We start from the raw sequence: 20,000 nt of genomic DNA, 5'->3' as shown, positions 1-20,000 counted from the left end.
TTTACACTCAACTTAACCTACGTAGCTTCCTGAGTTTGTTACGGTACAGGGCGGTGTGTGTGTGTGTGTGTGTGTGTGTGTGTGTGTGTGTGTGTGTGTGTGTGTGTGTGTGTGTGTGTGTGTGTGTGTGTGTGTGTTGACGGTGGTGTGAGACCAAAGTGACTCATAAAAGGCAGGGTTTTCCAAACCCCAGCCTGCAAGGACTCAATAAGTGATAGAATTTTGATACAGTCATCTGGCGATGGTTCTGCGATGGCGATGGCGACATGTAGATGCCTGTTTGATTGCTATTGAAAACCTCTCAAACGTTTTAATTTAAAATGCCCCCCATAGTCCATTTGGTATAGCCCAAGACAGTGGAGCAGTGGGCATAGCACTTTCTAGATTTACCTATAGCAATTCCAATACAAACAAAAATCTCTGTGACCCAGGGAGTGGGAGTGACGTCAGGACTTTGCTATTCTATTGCACTGTAGTTTACACTGAACAGAAACAGATAATGGCGGAGCGAGGTGGTTCAGTACCTGGGGCATGGACTTCCGTACTTCCCGGTTCGGACTGTCCAATCAGAGACGAGTCTTCAGCGTGTGAGAGCTGGCCGTCGGTCACTAGAAGGGAGATGGGAGAGTGGTAGAGAGACAGAGAAAGAAAGAGAGAGAGTGGGATAAGACAGTGGTTCTCAAAGTGGGTTCCGGGGACCCCTAGGGGTCCTTGAGGGGGTTCCCAGGGTGTCCCCAGCTAAATGATTGATCGCTATAGGAACAAAAGGGAACCTTAAGGGTCTGTAACTCTGAGAGTGTACAAATGGAACCAAATGGACCCGTAACCATTTGGTTCCATTTGTACACTTTCAGAGTTATGGGAGTCTGTGACCCTATAATAGATACCAACAAGGGGTCCTTGAAATTAAAATGTTTGAATCAACGGGATAAAGAGACATTGAGAGACGGTAGAACGTGATGTAAAAGAACAGTGAGATAATTCAATCAAAACATGTTGAAAGATTACATGTCGGAAGTTTCTAAACTCACTGCATTTGACATTTATTGTTCTTAATGTCTGCGCTCCGTTCAAATGAAAGAAAAAACAACATAAAATGGAAGTGATGGAAATGGAATAAGAACTAGAAAAAGTGCCCCTCGGAGCACAAGTCTCCGCCAGGTCAGGTAGGTTACTGTGGCCTCCTGGTGGAGCTATAATATGCCAATGTGAAAAGGGTGCCATTTCTTTTTAGGCCTTTCACGGCAATCGGACACTGCATTCATGATTTGAGGCATTTTATTCCAAAAATGTGTTTTGTTAAATTAGACCTGCTGGTGGCCCTATAACAGGCCAATGTGAAAAGGGTGGCATTTGTTCCTCGGCTTAGTGGGAATGTGCGTGTGAATTGCACGGCAATCGCACACTGCGTTCATGATTTGAGGCATTTTGTTCAAAACGGGCCTATCCCGCAAACTTTGTAAGTCAATGTTAGCCAATTAAGATGGAATATGAAATATCGGACACATCCGTCTTGATGACAAAAAGGTTGTTCCTTGGCCTCTAGGGAGTGTGCGTGTAAAGTTTCACGCAGATCGGTGCAGTTATAAGTAAAAACGTGAATCGGCCTGGTATAGCGCCACCATGAGGCTGATTTGAAAGTTTTGAAGTGGCATTTGTTCCTTGGCATAGTGGGAATTTCACGGAAATCGCATGCTGCGTTCATGATTTGAGGCGTTTTGTTCAAAACGGACCAATCCTGTAAACTTTGGAAGCCAACCTTAGGCAATGAGGATGGAATATGGGAAATGGGACAGATCCGTGTTGATCACATGACTATAGAGATACTGTGTACCGATTTGCGTGACATTTGGATAAAATCTGTAGGAGTAATATTAAAAAATGGGTTTTTCACAAATTGGCTCCTGGTGGCGCTCTAACAGGCCCATATGAAAAATTTGGGGCAGAGGTTCTGAATTGGTATCCAGGGAGTGTGTGTGCACAGTTTCGCAGCGACCGGGCCAACGGTGCCGGAAATTAGCCGCTCGACAGATGGACACACGGACACACGGACGGACGGACGGACAGGGGGTAAAACATACTCTCTCGCCATGCCTTCGGCCTGGCGGAGACAATAACTGATAGAGATATGAAACGAGAGAGAGAGTGTGTGAAATATAGGAGTGGCAGATGCAAAGACAAAGAAAGTCGGTGACGGAGCAATTTTCAAGTTGACAGACCAAAGGAAGATAGATAGAAAGAAAGAAAGAAAGAAAGAAAGAGTGGCCGAGGAAGGGTGGAGGAGGAGGAAGAGAAAGGAGAAGGGGAGGACAGGAAGAGAGGAGGAGGGGAGAGAGGATACCACTTTTAGTAGTTCCTCCTCGTATTTGGTAAACAGTTCACTTTCCCAGCACATGCATGAGCATGCACATGCACGCATGCACATGCACGCATGTACGCACGCGCACACACACACACACACACACACACACACACACACACACACACACACACACACACACACACACACACACACACACACACACACACACACACACACACACACACACACACACACACACACACACACACACACACACACCAGGCAGGGAGTGTTTTATTGTTTCTCACAGGAAACAGGCTATAAATTAGGTCCCTTTAGTAAAAACAGAGACAATCACATGTGACATGCTTCTGTCCCCCAGCTATGTTCTTCAGAAGGCAGCTCAATCCAGATACTGATGAGGGATTAGGCATTAAAGATACAAATACAACTTTATTTAACTTGTGTTAACTTTATTTGAATTGATCTGTATGTTAATACAATATAACTGGTACATCTGCAGCAGTTGGAGGTGGTCTCCCTACTCTTCCATTGAGAAATCTAGACCCTGCCGTTGTTTGAAGCAAACAGCGCACCGCATTGGACGCTTGATGCGGCGCTATCTTTATTGTAGCGCTTTGCGAAGGAGGCTAACCACTTAAACCCCAGCATCCGTATTGTGAGGGGAACCTTTCGCAGAAAATAGCAATGCGTTGCGTTGCAATTTGAGCTTGTAGATCTGTAGACTTTCAGCAAAGATATTTAATGTTGAGTGAAAACAAGAAAAGACACTAGTATAGAGCCATGAGGGACCCCACTCAACCAAGTATAGGGTTGAAGTGGTTAAACTTACTTTGCAGCTTTAAGTATTGAGAAGCTATAGATCCATGTATAATTAAAATTCTTTACAATTAAAATGGGGGGAAAAGTATACAAATGTACAAAATGTTAACAAAAACAAAAGCACACGTATCCATGCTCAACAAACAGGCATTTATTTTTATTTGCTTGGAGCAGGTGACGAGGGTTTTAATGCCTTGCTCAAAGATACTTTGACAATAAGGATGAAGACATGTAGCTTGGAATCCAGACTGATTCACTCCGTTCGGCAGATTTCTTTTTTTCTCATTTCACTTCTCAGTCTGGAAATCACGCTATTTCCAAGGGACCAGTCAGTGGCTTCCAATCTAAAAATCTGTGGGCGGGGCGGGACAGAGCCTTCCAATGTAAAGTTCGAGGTACTTCCTGACTTGCCGACATAATTGGTGACGTTTGGAAATCCGGCTCAAACAGGATGATAGCCAGACTGAGAAGCGGAGTGAAAAAACAAACAAACACTGAACGAGCGCCTCCGTCTGGATTCCAGCCTATAGAAAACATGTGCTGTCAGTGGCTGGGGATTGAACCTGTGTGAGGCTGTGGTTACTGTACGGTGCATCGGGTCATCATCCTACCTGTGTCCTCACAGTTGTCCCCTCCGTGTCCAGGACAACACCTCCACAGCAGAGCTGTGAAGATGTTCTGCTTCTGACGGTATACCGGACGAGTGGACTGCTTGTACCTGCACGCACACACACACACACACACAGACACACACACACATTATCTAGAATGCACTACAATCATACCCTAGCATATACGTATGATTTATGTATACTGTATGCGTGTGTGTGTGTGTGTGTGTGTGTGTGTGTGTGTGTGTGTGTGTGTGTGTGTGTGTGTGTGTGTGTGTGTGTGTACACTGTACTGTACTGTACTGTACTTACATCACCAGTTGACAGTCTGGAGTTCCATTGGGACAGGGACTCTGGGACTTAATGGTGTACATCTCTGTGCCACACGCCACCGCTCCGGTCACTACACGCTTCTGCACAAACGCACACCAGTTCCTGGAAAACACGCGCGCACACACACACACACACACACACAGTGAGTCATGTGGCCGATAGGGAGATGTCTTCGTTCAGTGGCACAGGAAGGCAGTTGAGATAATCAGGTTGAAAGGTCCTCAACATATGTGCGCAATTGCATTTTGTCATCCTTCCTACTAAAGGTCAGCGGCCGGGTCAAGGAGACAAACGTGCGGTGTCCGCTGCATGGCTACCAAGAACACGGAAACAATAACCACGGAAACAGTAACCAGGCACACAATCACTTGTGTTCAGTCGTTGCAAAAGCACTTCTTAACCTCATGAACGTCCCTGTATATTTCTGGGGCAAAACATCCAGGGAAAATAGCAGATCTACTGTTAGATCTGCTATTTTCGGCAAAGAGGTTTGGTCAGGGTATTACTAGCAGACCTAGTACAGAGCCCTGCCAACTAAATACAAAGGTTTTAACCACTTGAACCCCAGCATCCCTATTTAGGGGGGGTCATTTGCCCAAAAAAATAGCAGATTTACAAGCTCACTTTGCGATGGAAGCAACACTGTTGTGGGACAAAATATATTAGGAAAACCTTTTTCTTTTCTCTATATTTGCCCTCATTTAATATTCAGTTTCTTATGAATTATGTATACGTTTGATCCTCCAGAATCGTTTTGTTTTGTTTCACTAAATGTCCCTGCACTTCCTTATGGATTACAATTTAGTGAGGCCCTGATTGGCGTTCGGTGTGCAACGTTGCACCTCGTCTGAGTTGCATGCCCTGCGTCAGATCTGTTGTCAGTGAGTTAATGCGTTGCATTTAGAAACGGACTACATTTATTTCTCCAAAGCCTTTTACAATGTATTTCACATTCACCCATTCACACCCACATTCCCTCACCAATGGTAGCCTGGTATCAATACCATTTTCGGGTTTCTGATCCGATCTGGAGCCGAAACGGAGCCTAAATGGATCCTTAAGGGTCCATATGATTCCATGTGTACACTCTCAGAGTTATGGGGTCCTTGAAATGAAAACGTTTGAGAACCAACCAGCTAAGCCAAGGAGTGCACTGAATGACCTTGCGTTGCTCATTTCAAAGCGTGGATTGATTTGAAAAGTCTAGCCCAAAACCGTCCCCGGAGAAAAGATTCACGAACAAAATTCAATTGTCCTTGAACCGTGCAATTATGTTTGGCAAAAGTCGATGCGATTATTCAGGCAAGTTTGCTTATGTTTTAATAGCACTGGACAAAATGTAAGCTATAGCTAAATCTAAAAAGAAAATCTGGGAAAATCGGTCTGTTTATGTATATGACAAGGGACCAAAGCTGTGAACAGCCAATGACATGGATCGACGCTGGAATGATCCATTTCACTAGAAAGAACCACACAATCAATCAAATATGCATTTACATAACCGATTTATTATGGGAAACAAAACGAATGAAACTAAACGAATGACGGCGCGTGAGACTTGATTGCAGCAACATTGAAACACAAGTAAAAGTGGTTCTTTGGCTCCTAAACATATATGGGAACCTCTTTTGGTGCAATATCGCACCCATCTTCACCACACAATAGCGTCCCTATTCTGGGGGCGAACATAGTCATAGACATGCTCACAACGTGTCGCAATGCTTTGCCGTGTGAACTTGTAGATCAGCTATTTTTCAATGAAGCTATTTTGTGCTGAAGGAGAAAAGGAGGGTGCCTAGTATAGACCCTGGGGTACACCAGTCAACTAAAGGTGCTACAGCGCCCTTCCCACTTATTCTCATTCACCCTATGCTACTACGTCATCTTGTGAACCACTTGGGTTGGACGTCTCGGTTTAAGTTCTGTTTGGACACCATTGCATCCAGTCTTGGCCTAGGTTTAGATAACCAGTCAAGCCTTTTTCATGTACTGTACAGTATATACAGTAGCGCCTTTGTCAAATGGTGCTCTATATCAATAGAGAACTAGGACTAGGTTTAACAGGTTTGTTCTATGGCAGCAATGCTGTAGCACCTCAACCACCCTAAAGGACCAGTGCCAATCCTCCATGTTCATGTGTGTAGGCTGTAGGGAGTCTGCCGTAGCAAACCGGGCATGACGAACGGACAGAAAAGTAGAAACAGGAAGAGAGGCAGGGTGGGCGACACAGAATGTGAGAGCCAAACGGAAGGGAGAGGCTTACAGTAGGTGTTTATTTATGGGGAGTGGGATCGAGGTGTGACTCTGCTGTTTTCTGATGTGCTACGCCCATGTGACACCAAGTGCCACTCGTAGCGTTCTTGTGTGGACGCCATCCAGGGCCTTATCCTGCCGTACGGTGAGCGTCCATGTTTCGGCGCCCCATATACAGCAGCACTGACTCCACTGCATAGCTACGAACAGCCAACTCTCTCCCATGTCAGATTTCCACACTCTTCTCATCCCATGCCAATTATATCTAACTATATAAATGGCGACCGACTTCCGCACCCTCGGTGTCCACACCCCACAGCTCTGTTATCGAATAAACAACGCACCGCCAGACCACATGTCGCCAAGTGACTCGCCACGGCGGCCGCGCTGAATTTACGCCTCGCGTAGGGGACATCTCACTGCTCAGTACACCTTTTCCACCGCGCAACATAATTAATTCTACTCACCAAATGTCGGACAAAACGGAAGGGGAGGCAGCTTCGTACCGTTTACCGTGCGCACGACCTCATCACCACAACAGCAGCCAGCCGCTGCGGGGGGTTTTTCCTTTTTTTCCAAACTTTTTTTTTGGTCACCATTTTCTCCAGGCACCATTTCTGGTGTAACGTGCGGCAGCATGCGCTGGGCTGCCAGGTTTGCACAGCCAGCGCCAGCAACAAGCAACCACCTTCATGAAAAAAAAAGAAAAACCCGAAATGGTCCGCCATGTTCCAGGGGGGTCCCCGCGCGTCCCAACACTCCACAGGGGGTCCGTCGACCAGCAGGGGGTCCGCGGGGGTCCCCCTCAAACATCAAAAATATATTTTTTTCAATTTTTTTTTTTTTTTTTTTAACTTTTCCACAGTTTTACTCCGGCGATTTGGGTCCCCCAATATACACGCGGCCACGCTGGGCCCCGTGCGCGGCTGGGGTTGAGGGGGGCGTAGCCCCCCGAAACTCTAGTATGAAGATAAAGGTTGAGAAGGGGTGAAGTGCTGCTGCAACATTCGGGACGCTCAGGTGTTTAGTTGGGTATCGGAGACGCAATAAAATGTTCTGGGATGTTGTGTTTGACTGCTTGGTCTGTCTGCCGTCATCTAATCTGATTCATAGTCGACTGGGAGTCACTTCTAGCATCTATCTTGTACTGTTTCATCTTCATATGACACATAACTGAGCCTATAATCTGTGGAAAGACTGCGAGTGTGTGTGTGTGTGTGTGTGTGTGTGTGTGTGTGTGTGTGTGTGTGTGTGTGTGTGTGTGTGTGTGTGTGTGTGTGTGTTGGCGTGTACGTGTGTGTGTTGGAAGCGGTCTTAATCTAACATCATTTGTCAGTCGCTGTCCTCCTCAAGTCTTGTCTCAACGTGTTTTATGTCTCCCACTGGCTTTTGTCCAATCCTGGGTGCTGTCACCCATAACACACACACACACACACACACACACACAAAGACCTGCTGTGCTGGTCTGTACTGGGCTCTGATCTTGATATTCATTATGTTCTGGGAAATAAAACTGATCTGCATGGATCAGTTATTCAGCGAAACATTCCTCATTCTGTCCTGATGACAGGAACTTCATTTATCTTCATTATTTTTTCCTTCGTCCTTGTTCTCTATGTCTGTCTTTCTCTGTTTGTATATTCTTTTTTACAGCATGGCTCTGCTGTCCATAAGGGTCGGTCTGTGCGTCTGCCTGTTTCCCGGCGCTAAACCGCTGCACCAATCAGTGCACAGGCCGCAGAAGAACCTCCAGCGCTCCACTAATCTTTTTTATCACATATATTTTATACTTTAACTTGAATTCTACATTGGAAGTCAACAGGGCTGGGATCGGGCTGAAGCCTTGCCGAAATATGGAGTTATATGTCTTGGTCGTAGATATGCCATAGATCAGTGGTTCTCAAGTGTATACAGGGTATCTGCACATAAATAAGACCATTACTGTGTCAAAAGTAATCAACACACTATACTATATCAAATGCTTAGACATTGGGCAAATTGTCAAATATTAGAGGCAAATGTTGTGAAAATAGCTGATCTACATGCTCACAACGCCTCGCAACGTGAGCATGGAGATCGGCTATTTTCACAATATTTATCTGTGGAATGGAGTCAAACAAAATGTAATACCTCGACTCCCACAAGTCCATGTGCTTGTCAGGTTGGGTGTCCCCAGTTCAAATATGAGTATTTTGGGGCAGTGGTTCAGGGGGTAGGGTGGCTGCTTGAGAATCAGAAGGTTCCCAGTTCCATCCCCGGCTGCCCCTGGGTTAGTGTCGAAGTTGTCTCTCGTAGACAGACAACTTTCGCATCCACTTTATCCTCCGATCACTTTCAGAGCTTCCGTTGCTCCAGACTGTATGACGGATGCATTTGAAAAGTGTGGGAGGCAACAACAGTCTGGCTCGTGAGACGTGGAAGTGTCCTTGAGCAAATCACTGAACCATTAACAGCTTCCAGTGAGCAGATTGGTGCCTGGCATGGTTTCCTCCATGCTTTTTGGACAGAGGTACCATATTTTCTCTTTCTTTCTTTCTTTCTTTCTTGTATTTATCCACTGACATACTGTTCCATTGTTTCCAAGCTGAGAAAGTGTAAACGATCAGTCACCATCTGAGTCTGTCTCCTAATTTATGTTCATTCTGAAATGTGACAGTTGAACCCAGCAAGGAATGTGTGTTGTGTGTGTTTGTGTGCGTGCGTGCGTAAGAGGGAGGATGTGTGGATTGCCTACCTCTAAATGAGGTGAATGCACACACCCACACTCACGCACGCACGCACGCACACACACACACACACACACACACACACACACACACACACACACACACACACACACACACACACACACACACACACACACACACACACACACACACACACACACACACACACACACACACACACACACACACACACACACACACACACACACACCATGAGTCATAGGTTCAACAGGGTGACCCAGTCAAAACACCAAACACACCTCATCTGACTCCTAACCCCTCCCAACTCCCCGTGATATGGGCCAATGCCAACGGCACACACACATAGTCTACGTGAGCACACATTCCACACTTACACTACATGTGGACACACATGCGCACACGCTTACATGCACACACACACGCACATGCAGAAGCACACATACACACACTGGTGCCCCATTGTTTTCAGTCACCCCTGCAGCTGTTTTAGGACCCTGGGTGTTTTTGTGTGGCGGCATGGCGGGTGCATTATGTATGACTGTGTGTGTGTGTGTGTGTGTGTGTGGTTCAAAAAGAATGAGAGAGAGAGAGAGAGAGAGAGAGAGAGAGAGAGAGAGAGAGAGAGAGAGAGAGAGAGAGAGAGAGAGAGAGAGAGAGAGAGACTGTAATCCATCCTTCTCTCTGTCTGCCAGACCAAACAAAGTCTCTTCAAGTCGCTTGTGGTGATGGTGGCGGTGTGTGTGTGTGTGTGTGTGTGTGTGTGTGTGTGTGTGTGTGTGTGTGTGTGTGTGTGTGTGTGTGTGTGTGTGTGTGCGTGTGTGTGTGTGCAGATCAAGTCCACATACCCCTGCTGTTTCCCTGCATCGTACCAAGAAACGAGTGACCGACACTCTGTTGAACGAATGTTGTACCAATGAAACCATAGATACATAGAACATAGTTTGAGCTTGGTGGCCTGCAGCTTCCTTTACTGACCTCACAACGGTACTGTTGGGGTTAATTTGTAGGGCAGCAGTGGCCAGAAACATTCTGTGTCACAGGAGGTCGAGCGGCCTCTTGGGAAATGGAACATTCCCGCTTCGATCCCCACGGCTCCGCCTGGGTCGGCGTTGAAGTGTCCTTGAGCAAGACACCGAACCCCTAACTGCTCTCGATGAGCAGGTTGGTTTCTTGCATGGTGTCTTCCTCCATCGGTGTGTGAATGTGTGTGTGTGAGTGGCTGAATGTAATGCACACTGTAAAGTGCTTTGGATAAAGGCATTATATAATAAATGCTCCTTTTTCACCATTTAGTTGAATCGTAGATATATAAGTCATAGATAGGTCATAACTTGCATCCTATACTTCCATGTTCAAAGCAACCGACACGATGATGCTTGTTGCTATGGATACCGTAACCCAGTGGTTCTCAAAGTGGGGTTCCGGTACCACTAGGGGTCCTTAAGGGGGTTCCCAGTGGTCCCCAGCTAAATTAAGAGTTCCCAGAAGTTTTCGCCAGCTCTCGCATACAAACGGGAGGGGCGAGGAAACTTCTGGGCCAGAGCCCTGGTATTTGTGGGCGGGATGTAACTTACGCTCAGAATCTGAGCGGACACGCCTCTTACTGGTCTGAGAGCTGTGCAACTCGTCTAAACAGTCCGACGAGAGGCAAACAGCAGTACACAACAATGGCGGCCGCAATTTCTCAAGGAGAAATTGCTTCCCGTCGCTCCTATTTACATGCAACACCCACTGCATGTGGATCCCGCCCCCCTTTCTTCATTGGCTATTGATTTGAATCAGAACGCAGTGGCCGCGCCCCTGCTGTACAGGCTTTGAGGCGAAGCCTCCCAGACTAGTAATTTATAGGAACCAAATGGACCCTCCAAGTCTGTAACTCTGAGTATACAAATGGAACCAATTTGTACACTCTCAGAGTTATGAGGTCCATGATGGACCTCATAACTCTGAGAGTGTACAAATGGCCCTAAGACATTGGGGTGAAGAGTCGTCCTCTGTGATGAAGAACAGCAGCACGACGATGGACATTTGAATGAATTACACTTTACAAGACTCTGATCTATCTGCCGATCCATTATTAAATGATTGATGATTAAATAAGGACTTGGCCAACGCATCTCGGCTTTAGCGATGATGGAACACAGAGATGGAGTGTGTGTGTCTGTGTGTCTGTGTGTCTGTGTGTGTGTGTGTGTGTGTGTGTGTGTGTGTGTGTGTGTGTGTGTCTGTGTGTGTGTGTGTGTGTGTGTGTGTGTGTGTGTGTGTGTGTGTGTGTGTGTGTGTGCGTGCGTCCGTGTGGGAAGAGGACCCCAGGGAATTAGTGAGTTGGAGGTCTTGGATGTAAAGATCATATTTCATAAACTGAACTCTGTCTGTCTGTCTGTCTGTCTGTCTGTCTGTCTGTCTGTCTGTCTGTCTGTCTGTCTGTCTGAGTCTCTCTCTCTCTCTCTCTCTCTCTCTCTCTCTGTGTGAGGGGTCTTTCTCACACACACAAACAATATTCACTTAGATGCTGGATTATACATAATGTACACATACACATATACATACAGTACACATATCTGTACTATATATGTAGACAGTACACATTCATGCACACATAAATACACAGTCAGGTTAATATCACACACACATACACACACACACACACACACACACACACACACACACACACACACACACACACACACACACACACACACACACACACACACACACACACACACACACACACACACACACACACACACACACACACACACACACACACACACACACAGCAGACTAAACAGCAGCTCGACTAACAAACAGGCTCTTACAAACCTCCGTGCCACAGTCCCTCCTCAGTGGGAAAACAAACCCTCTCTCCCCCCCCGCCACACTCATTTCCACACAGTGGTGGAACGTAACTAAGTACATTTACTCAAGTAAGTATTTGCATTTTTGGATCATTTATCCCATGAAGACCTGAGACCTCAGTAGTTCTCAAACGTTTTCGTGCCAAGGTAAGGACCCCCAAATAGATTTTCAAACACGTTCGAGATTTTTCAAATTTTTCAGATTTTCTTTTCTTTTTTAATTAGCAGATGTACCGTATAAGCTTGCAGCGCGGCACAAAGTGACGCGCTGCGAGCTTGTACATCTGCTATTTTTTAATAGCCAACGCCTAAATCTAAATTGACACAGATCCTTTCCCAGTTTTAATGGGTTATACTTCTACACTACGTGTCAGAGGTTATTATGAGGCTATTATACTTTTTACTCCACAACAGTTATTTGAAAATATGTGTTGCAATTCACTTTAGAGATTTAGATTATTATTACAAAACATACATTAACCAATTAAGCCCTGTTTTATACTTCGGCCATTTGAAAATAGCTGATCTAGATCGATTTTTTTTTGAAGATTTTGAGTACTTTTACTTTTGGCCCTTTAACTATAATTGTGATGCCACTAGTTTGTACTTTTACTGAAGTAACATTTTTAATACAGGACTTTTACTTGTAACAGAGTGTTTCTACGTTGTGATACTGCTACTTTCACTGAATGAAAAATAATCAGAGCTCTGTCTTCCACCATTGCAGAGGAATGTTTGGTTTCTTTGTCTCGCGGTTCGCTGGTACTCGGACCATTCCACCCCGCAGAGTTTATCTTGGCTCAGGGTGTCACAAACAGAGCGCGGGGACTTTGATATTTCACAACAGGTTATGTAACCCAGCCAGCGTTATATGGGAATGACGGCTGCTTGGCTTCTCATGTCCAAAATGGACCTTTTGGCTTCAGGAAGTTGAACACAGCACATATTATAGATCTTAGATAATTTAGATTACATTATATGTTGGAGAGGCCTGCCATGTTTACATTGTTTCCTTCTAAACATTTATGTTCTTAAAGTGGTTGTTTTTCTTTTTTTTACCACTTCTTTCATGGTTTTGTCTTTGTGTCGACACTGTCACAAGATTGTAACAAATATGTCCATTATACTGTACATACCGACAAGAAATATGTCAGCTGTTCCAAGCCATATAACAGTTGACTTCCAGTCAAGTCATTTCAGTAGACAAGAGTCCATTGCTGTTATACAGTATCCTAGTACATGATACAGGGTCTGACATTAAGGCTTTCTCCTACTTGCCATGCAGGGTGCAAGTACTTCTCCAATCTACTTGCCCCATCCACATTTCTACTTGCCCTGCTTAGGGGGTACCATTACCGGCAGTGCAGTGTATAGATTTCTCTCACAATATACTTCTCAAACCCATTGCCTGTTGATTGTTTGTAAAACACTTGCAGAGTTTCTTCATTATATAAAACAATGTATTCATTATATGTAATGGTAGATGAGAATTGGTTCCAAGTTAAATTATTACTGTAACTTATTTGTAGCGTGGGCAGGTAAAAGAAATATGAACCTATCACATCAATCAGTAGTCCTTTCAGATCAGACACAGGGAACCATGCAGCTGTTGCTGGTTCACATAAAAAAATATGTTTAAAATGTTAGCTATTTTCGAATAGATGATTAACGCTGATACTCAGCGTTACCTGCAAAGGACATCATCAATCTGAGACCTTGCAGATCTGCAAGCTAACAAAGCATCACATGGACTTGCACGTCAGTTTGTAGATCTGTTTTTTGGCATGTGACTCCATACTACAAATGTGTGTTTGGGTTTTTCTGCATGTGTGTGTGCGTGTGAGGCAGTTTAACTGAATTAAAACATTTTTTAAGAATCAATAAATGTTTGTCTTGTGTGCACCCATGATTTGATTTAAATGACATGACTTAATTGAATCATCTGGATCCACATGATTCCATTTTTGGAACTCCCATTTAATCTGCAAGTTCTCACATTTAATCTGGTGAAGATTTGACCCGTAACACCACAGATGTCCCTTTTTTTAGAGAGACCATCAGAATTAACTAAAATGTTGATTAACAAATTCATTTTGTTGTGTTAAAATAGCTGTTTCTGAGGATATCATGAAGCCTTGTTCCAATAAAGAAATATAAAGGGTACTTTTTACGTATTTAAACTTGAACACAATGGAAGGGTTAAAGCATGTATTTTTGAATACTTGAAAAAAATATAATTAAGGCAACCACTCTAGTACGTAACTCAAGAACAAATTTGACTGCATAACTTAACTTTCCCTTAACTTATTCGACCAGTACTTTGTCCACTACTTCCTGTGGCTATTATGGCTATTATGTGCAATATGCACCAGACATTTGCTGTGCCAGGTGACAGGAGCCATAGACTGGTTGGATAATGCCTGTGATGTATACATTGTACTATACGTAAATGACATGAAGCAAAGCTTCATCATTCATTGTACAGGTCAACACAGTTAAAGACGTGACAGAACTGTGTGTGTGTGTGTGTGTGTGTGTGTGTGTGTGTGTGTGTGTGTGTGTGTGTGTGTGTGTGTGTGTGTGTGTGTGTGTGTTCCTCCAGCTCGGCATGTCTGAGTCAGAACCCCCCCCCCCCCCCCCCCCCCCGTGTCATTTCCTGTTCCTGTGGAGAGCTGTGACATCATGGAGGGTCAATGTTGCACTAACACAATGGACACATAGCTTACACACACACGTGGACGCAGCATGCGTGCACGCACACACACAATGGATACTGTCTGTCTCTCTGTCTCTGTCTCTGTCTCTGTCTCTCTCTCTCTGGGATTCATTTACATCCATATCTCCTTATTATAACTGTATGAGACTGCACTAAAATCTAATTGGGGACACCAGTTTTCTCCCCAATTACACCTGTGTCTATCGACTGTTTGCAGTCTTATATTTGACCCAAATGTGGCCTCAGACGGACACGCGGGTGCACACACATACATACAGGAAGGAAGTGCCTGTAAATCTCACGGCCTCCTCATCCTGGGACACTGGACTGAAGAGAATACCCACGAGTACACACACACACACACACACACACACACACACACACAAGCATACACGGGGCCGGGGATAGTTGATATAGGCAGCCACCTATGGCACCATCCCGAAAGGGATAGAAATTTTGAATGGTGCCATTTATGCGATTGGTTTTCTATCACTCATTTGCACATCACCTCACCGTTTCAGTTAACTAACTGGCTTGGGGGGCCATGGTCACCATAGGGTGACCACACAAGCTAGAATTGGCACTGCACACACACACACACACACACACACACACACACACACACACACACACACACACACACACACACACACACACACACACACACACACACACACACACACACACACACACACACACACACACACACACACACACACACACACACACACACACACACACACACACACACACGTCCTCTCTCACCAGGCACCAAATAACATCAACTACTGTATTCCTCTCCTCTCCTCTCCTCTTCTCCTCCCCTTCCCTCTTCTCCCCTCCCCTCCCTTCCTCTCTCATGTGTCTCTTATCCATGTCTTCTCTATAAGACTGTGTGATTCAGTTTCATTACAGATGAGCGACATCAAACATCCTTACGCTCTTCTTCTCCCGTCCTCAGTAAAGGAAGAGACGTAGAGTTTGTTTAAAATGTGATGTTTCTATTTTAGGAAGGACATTCATAATTCATTGAGAGAGAGAGAGAGAGAGAGAGAGAGAGAGAGAGAGAGAGAGAGAGAGAGAGAGAGAGATTTGGGGCTATTTGGCTCCAGCTCAGAGAAGCTGATGTTGATTCAAAGATAGTAGAGCAAATAAACATCTGTGAGTGTTTATGTGTCCATGTGTGTGTGTGTGTGTGTGTGTGTGTGTGTGTGTGTGTGTGTGTGTGTGTGTGTGTGTGTGTGTGTGTTCCATGCCGTGAGGACATGCAGCGGTGAAAACCCTCGTTTACATAAAAAGGTCTTCATGTCCATGCCACAGTCAAAACGACAAGAGCTCGGTAAAACACACACACGACACACAAAACAATGTTTCGACAGACATCGGCAGACATTTCCGAAATGGCGCAACAATATTAATCATCGAGTCAGAACAGAAGACATGAAGATTGAATAGAATCAAATCTTTCCACTGACAGTAATAAAGTTTGAGAGCGTCTCTCTTGATTGCAATTACAAACAATGTCCACACGTCATTAGAAAGCAGAGAGCTGTAACTCACACTGGCTTTCAGGCAGTGACGTCTAACTGACATCTGTTGTATTATAAGTCACCGCTTCTCATTGTGAGGTCCGGGGACCACCAAGGGTCCAAATGAAGTGGACCCTAGCATCCCTATTCTGAGGGGAACATTAACCGAAAATAGCCGATCTACAAGCCCACAACACCTCGCAGTGCGAGGCGTTGTGATCAAACAGACAAGACAACCTTAACCGGCAGGGATCGGGCAGAGAATCAGCGTCAATTAGAATCAATTAGAGTTCAGAAAAGGTTCAAGAGTCAGGTAGTAATTGCTGGAAGGCTTAGTCTAATGCTAAAAGACTCTCTGGTGAGGTACAAGGTGAAATGTACCGATATATTGTATGTCACAATGAATTTGGACACCCACAGAGTTTTCAATTTCCCTAGCCAGCCTGGATTTCCAAGCTGAAATAAAGCAATAAGCCCCAAGAGGCCGTGGTTTAAAGTGATAATAGAACAGCTACAGGGCGTTGTTGATCACAACGTGGGGCAGAGTGGGCACGCCACCCATTTGATTTTGAAAGCCCTTGTGTGCAGTGGAAATTTTGGCCTAATGCCAGTGGCAGAGACCATAGGGTCACCAATTAAGGTGCATGGCAAATTCCATGGAAAACTATAGCTAGTAGTTTCCAAAAAAAACAAAAAAACAGAGAAGAGAAGAGGCAGAACACAACGGTCTATACTGTAAGAGAATAGAGTAGCAAAATAAAGGGCTTGTGTATTGCTCAATTACGCATCAGCAGAGCATGTGGCTATTGATGGACATTGAAACTATGACCTTGTAATCAACAGAACATTTCTAAATACATATTTTGTTTTTGTTTTATTCCACAGGGGCAATTCAGTTTCCAGCTTCACCCAGCTGAGTGCGAGGCAGTAAGGTAAATGGTGCATTTATATAGTGCCTTTATCCAAAGTGCTTTACAATATGCATTACATTCACCCATTCACGGCAGAGGAAACCATACAACGCAGCAACTAGGGTTCAGTGCCAGTGGATTATACTGGTAGCCATTAAAGCTCTACAAGGGGTTAGGGTTAATGTTGCTCAGGGACACCGCTCAACACATTGCCGGGCCGGGAATCAAACCTCGGACTTTTAGCTTCCCAGGCGGGCGCCTGACCCATTGGCCGTCCAACCATCTTTGATCATTGCTTTGTCTTCTTGACCATCATGGTTACTGAGCTTTCTGCTGATTCTGGACCTGTTACTGCTTCTTTCTAACCATACTTGAATTGTTTGATTACTTACATTTGCGTGTACATGATTACAGAGTCTTAACGTCTATGGTATTATGCTACATTGTGTGAACTGACTTCAGTGGTTTTGAATCCTATACAGACACACAGACGACGTTATGTAGATGTATTTGTTGATTGTGTTTTGTTCTACTTTACTTATTGTCCCACTAGTCGCCATGGCCTGTTTGTATCTTTATTTTGTTGGCTGCTGCAACAGATTAATTTCAGTTCCAACAAAACTACAACACTGTCTGTTTATCTCCAAACGAGTTTCACATTACATAATAAACCTGAAACTGAAACCAACTCAGATCCACTCCTGTCCTCCTTGTTTACGCTCTCGCTCTCACTCAGTGAGGGGTCTAAGAGATCTTTCCATGCGTGGCCAAACCTCACGTCCAATAACCCAGAACGCCCTGACACACACACACACACACACACACACACACACACACACACACACACACACACACACACACACACACACACACACACACACACACACACACACACACACACACACACACACACACACACACACACACACACACACACACACACACCCAGGGTCCTATTAATGGGCTGTTCCACACAAACAACACCCATGCCTTCGTCCAGACTCCTGTCTCTGTTGTCAACACACACTCAAATCTTATCTTCGTTTTTCCTCCAATCCAATGCTACATCATGTAGGATTTGTCAGCTATTAACTCCAGTGATCGTGAGGTGGAACAGCAGCTTAGGTTTTACACTTAGTTCCTATTCCCCCAACATTGTCTTTCACTTCCAATCAAGTGAATAATGTAAGTATTGAATGTTGGTTCTGTAACTTCCTTACAGTCATCCTTACAGTTTCCCCACTTGTCTCACTCAAGGATGGATCCACACATCCTTAATATATACCAACTTTCCGGTGAAAAACAATGGCATCAAAGGTCATCATGAAAGTCAACCAAACAATAAGATTTTTGGGCAGGATCTCCTCGTTTGGCAACAGGTGTGCACTGATGACTCTATAGCCGGAACCCTCATCCAGTGTCATTTTGACTATGCTTGCACTTCATGGTTCATACATATCAATTTGGGGGTCCTTGACATGAAAAAGTTTGAGAACCACTGCTCTAGAGTGAGGGACGCCCATGAGCACAACTCCAGAGGGAGCTCATCTGACCTTGTTCCTCCAAAATTCAGCACAAACATGCATTGAAAAATGCACTGTACTATTATACTGCCACCAAAATGTAGAATGCCCTTCCAACACCCACGAAACGTCTCGATTCCCAATCCAGATTTGAAACTGACCTAAAAACCATTGCTGTCCTCAAATTATAATTAGATCAGTGGTTCTCAACCTTTGGTTCGGGAACCCCAGGGGGGTCTCCACATGATTTTTGGGGGGTCCCCAAATGACAGTAAAGTGACAATTTAAGGACTTTTAAGACCTTTTTAATACCTAAAGAGAATAAGAAAAATAAGACCATTACTGCATCAAAAGTAATCAACAAACTATACTAACTGGTCAAACATTGGCCAAATTGTCAAATAAAAAACGGATTTGAAAATAGCCGATCTACAAGGTTGAGCTTGTAGATCAGGGTTTCTTATAGGTTTTTTATAAATAAAAAATAATAATTTTGACACAACTTTTAACACAAATCTTCTCTTCTGATGATCTCTTGAACAAAACATTTTCAGATGGGGGTCCGTAACCAAATACATATTATTTTGGGGGTCCTTAACATGAAAAACTTTGAGACCCACCGCATGAGAGTGTACATATTAGACTGTAACAGTTACTGTATATTAGAGTGTAGTAGACTAAGACTGTACATCAGAATGTATTAGTACTACAAAGTGAACCGGTAGCTCCACTATGAATGTCTGTCTTCCCTCCAGGTCATCTGGACTTCACTTAATCTACACTTCAACCACCCTTGACCTCTCTGACCTCCTAATCAAGAGCATGTCGTCCTCCAATCAAAGCTCACCATCACAAGATAGGGTTGAACCCCCAAACCACACGCACCGCTTTCTACCAACCACACACACACACTCACACAGAGGCAGACACAAACACCACGCAGGCACGCACACAGTCCTAAACCTGCTCCCCATTAGCCTGACACACCACTGTGACAGATCAAGACAAAGCGGTCTGTCTTCCACAACGTCATTACGTTAGCTTTGAAAGTGCTTGTTTGTGTGTGTGTGTGTGTGTGTGTGTGTGTGTGTGTGTGTGTGTGTGTGTGTGTGTGTGTGTGTGTGTGTGTGTGTGTGTGTGTCAGTGCATATCGTCACTGACAGTAGGAAACCTTGTTTGTCTAATATTGTTAACTTTTCAGGAAACTGAAAAAATAACCTGTCATCCAATGGATCCAGGGTAGTTATTATTTAGTCACAAGCTCTCGTTAATGCTTTTCATTGGTTCAATGTTTACAAAAACCCACAGACACACTAAAACCACTTTCACTTTCAAGATATTTCGAAGCAGCTAAAATAGCCTAAAAGCTAACAACGCGATGCAGCTATTTTCGCTATTTGGTGTGACACTGTT

General features: G+C 44.5%; 1 protein-coding gene across 4 annotated transcripts in view; it reads right to left on the bottom strand.

Moving 5' to 3' along the window:
• Positions 1-20,000, bottom strand: part of mmrn2a (multimerin 2a) — a 79,853-nt gene that overhangs the window by 21,662 nt on the left and 38,191 nt on the right. For all 4 annotated transcript variants that reach the window (XM_084076630.1, XM_084076629.1, XM_084076627.1 and 1 more), the window contains 3 exons: positions 4,069-4,191; positions 3,757-3,863; positions 525-608 (listed from right to left, as the gene is read on the bottom strand). In XM_084076630.1, coding sequence (XP_083932756.1) covers positions 525-608; positions 3,757-3,863; positions 4,069-4,191 — 314 coding nt within the window. The remainder of the gene's footprint in view (positions 1-524; positions 609-3,756; positions 3,864-4,068; positions 4,192-20,000) is intronic.

Source organism: Gymnoscopelus microlampas, assembly GCF_963454915.1.
Source record: "Gymnoscopelus microlampas genome assembly, chromosome: 13".
Taxonomy (NCBI): domain Eukaryota; kingdom Metazoa; phylum Chordata; class Actinopteri; order Myctophiformes; family Myctophidae; genus Gymnoscopelus; species Gymnoscopelus microlampas.
This window is presented reverse-complemented; position numbering and strand designations above follow the sequence as displayed.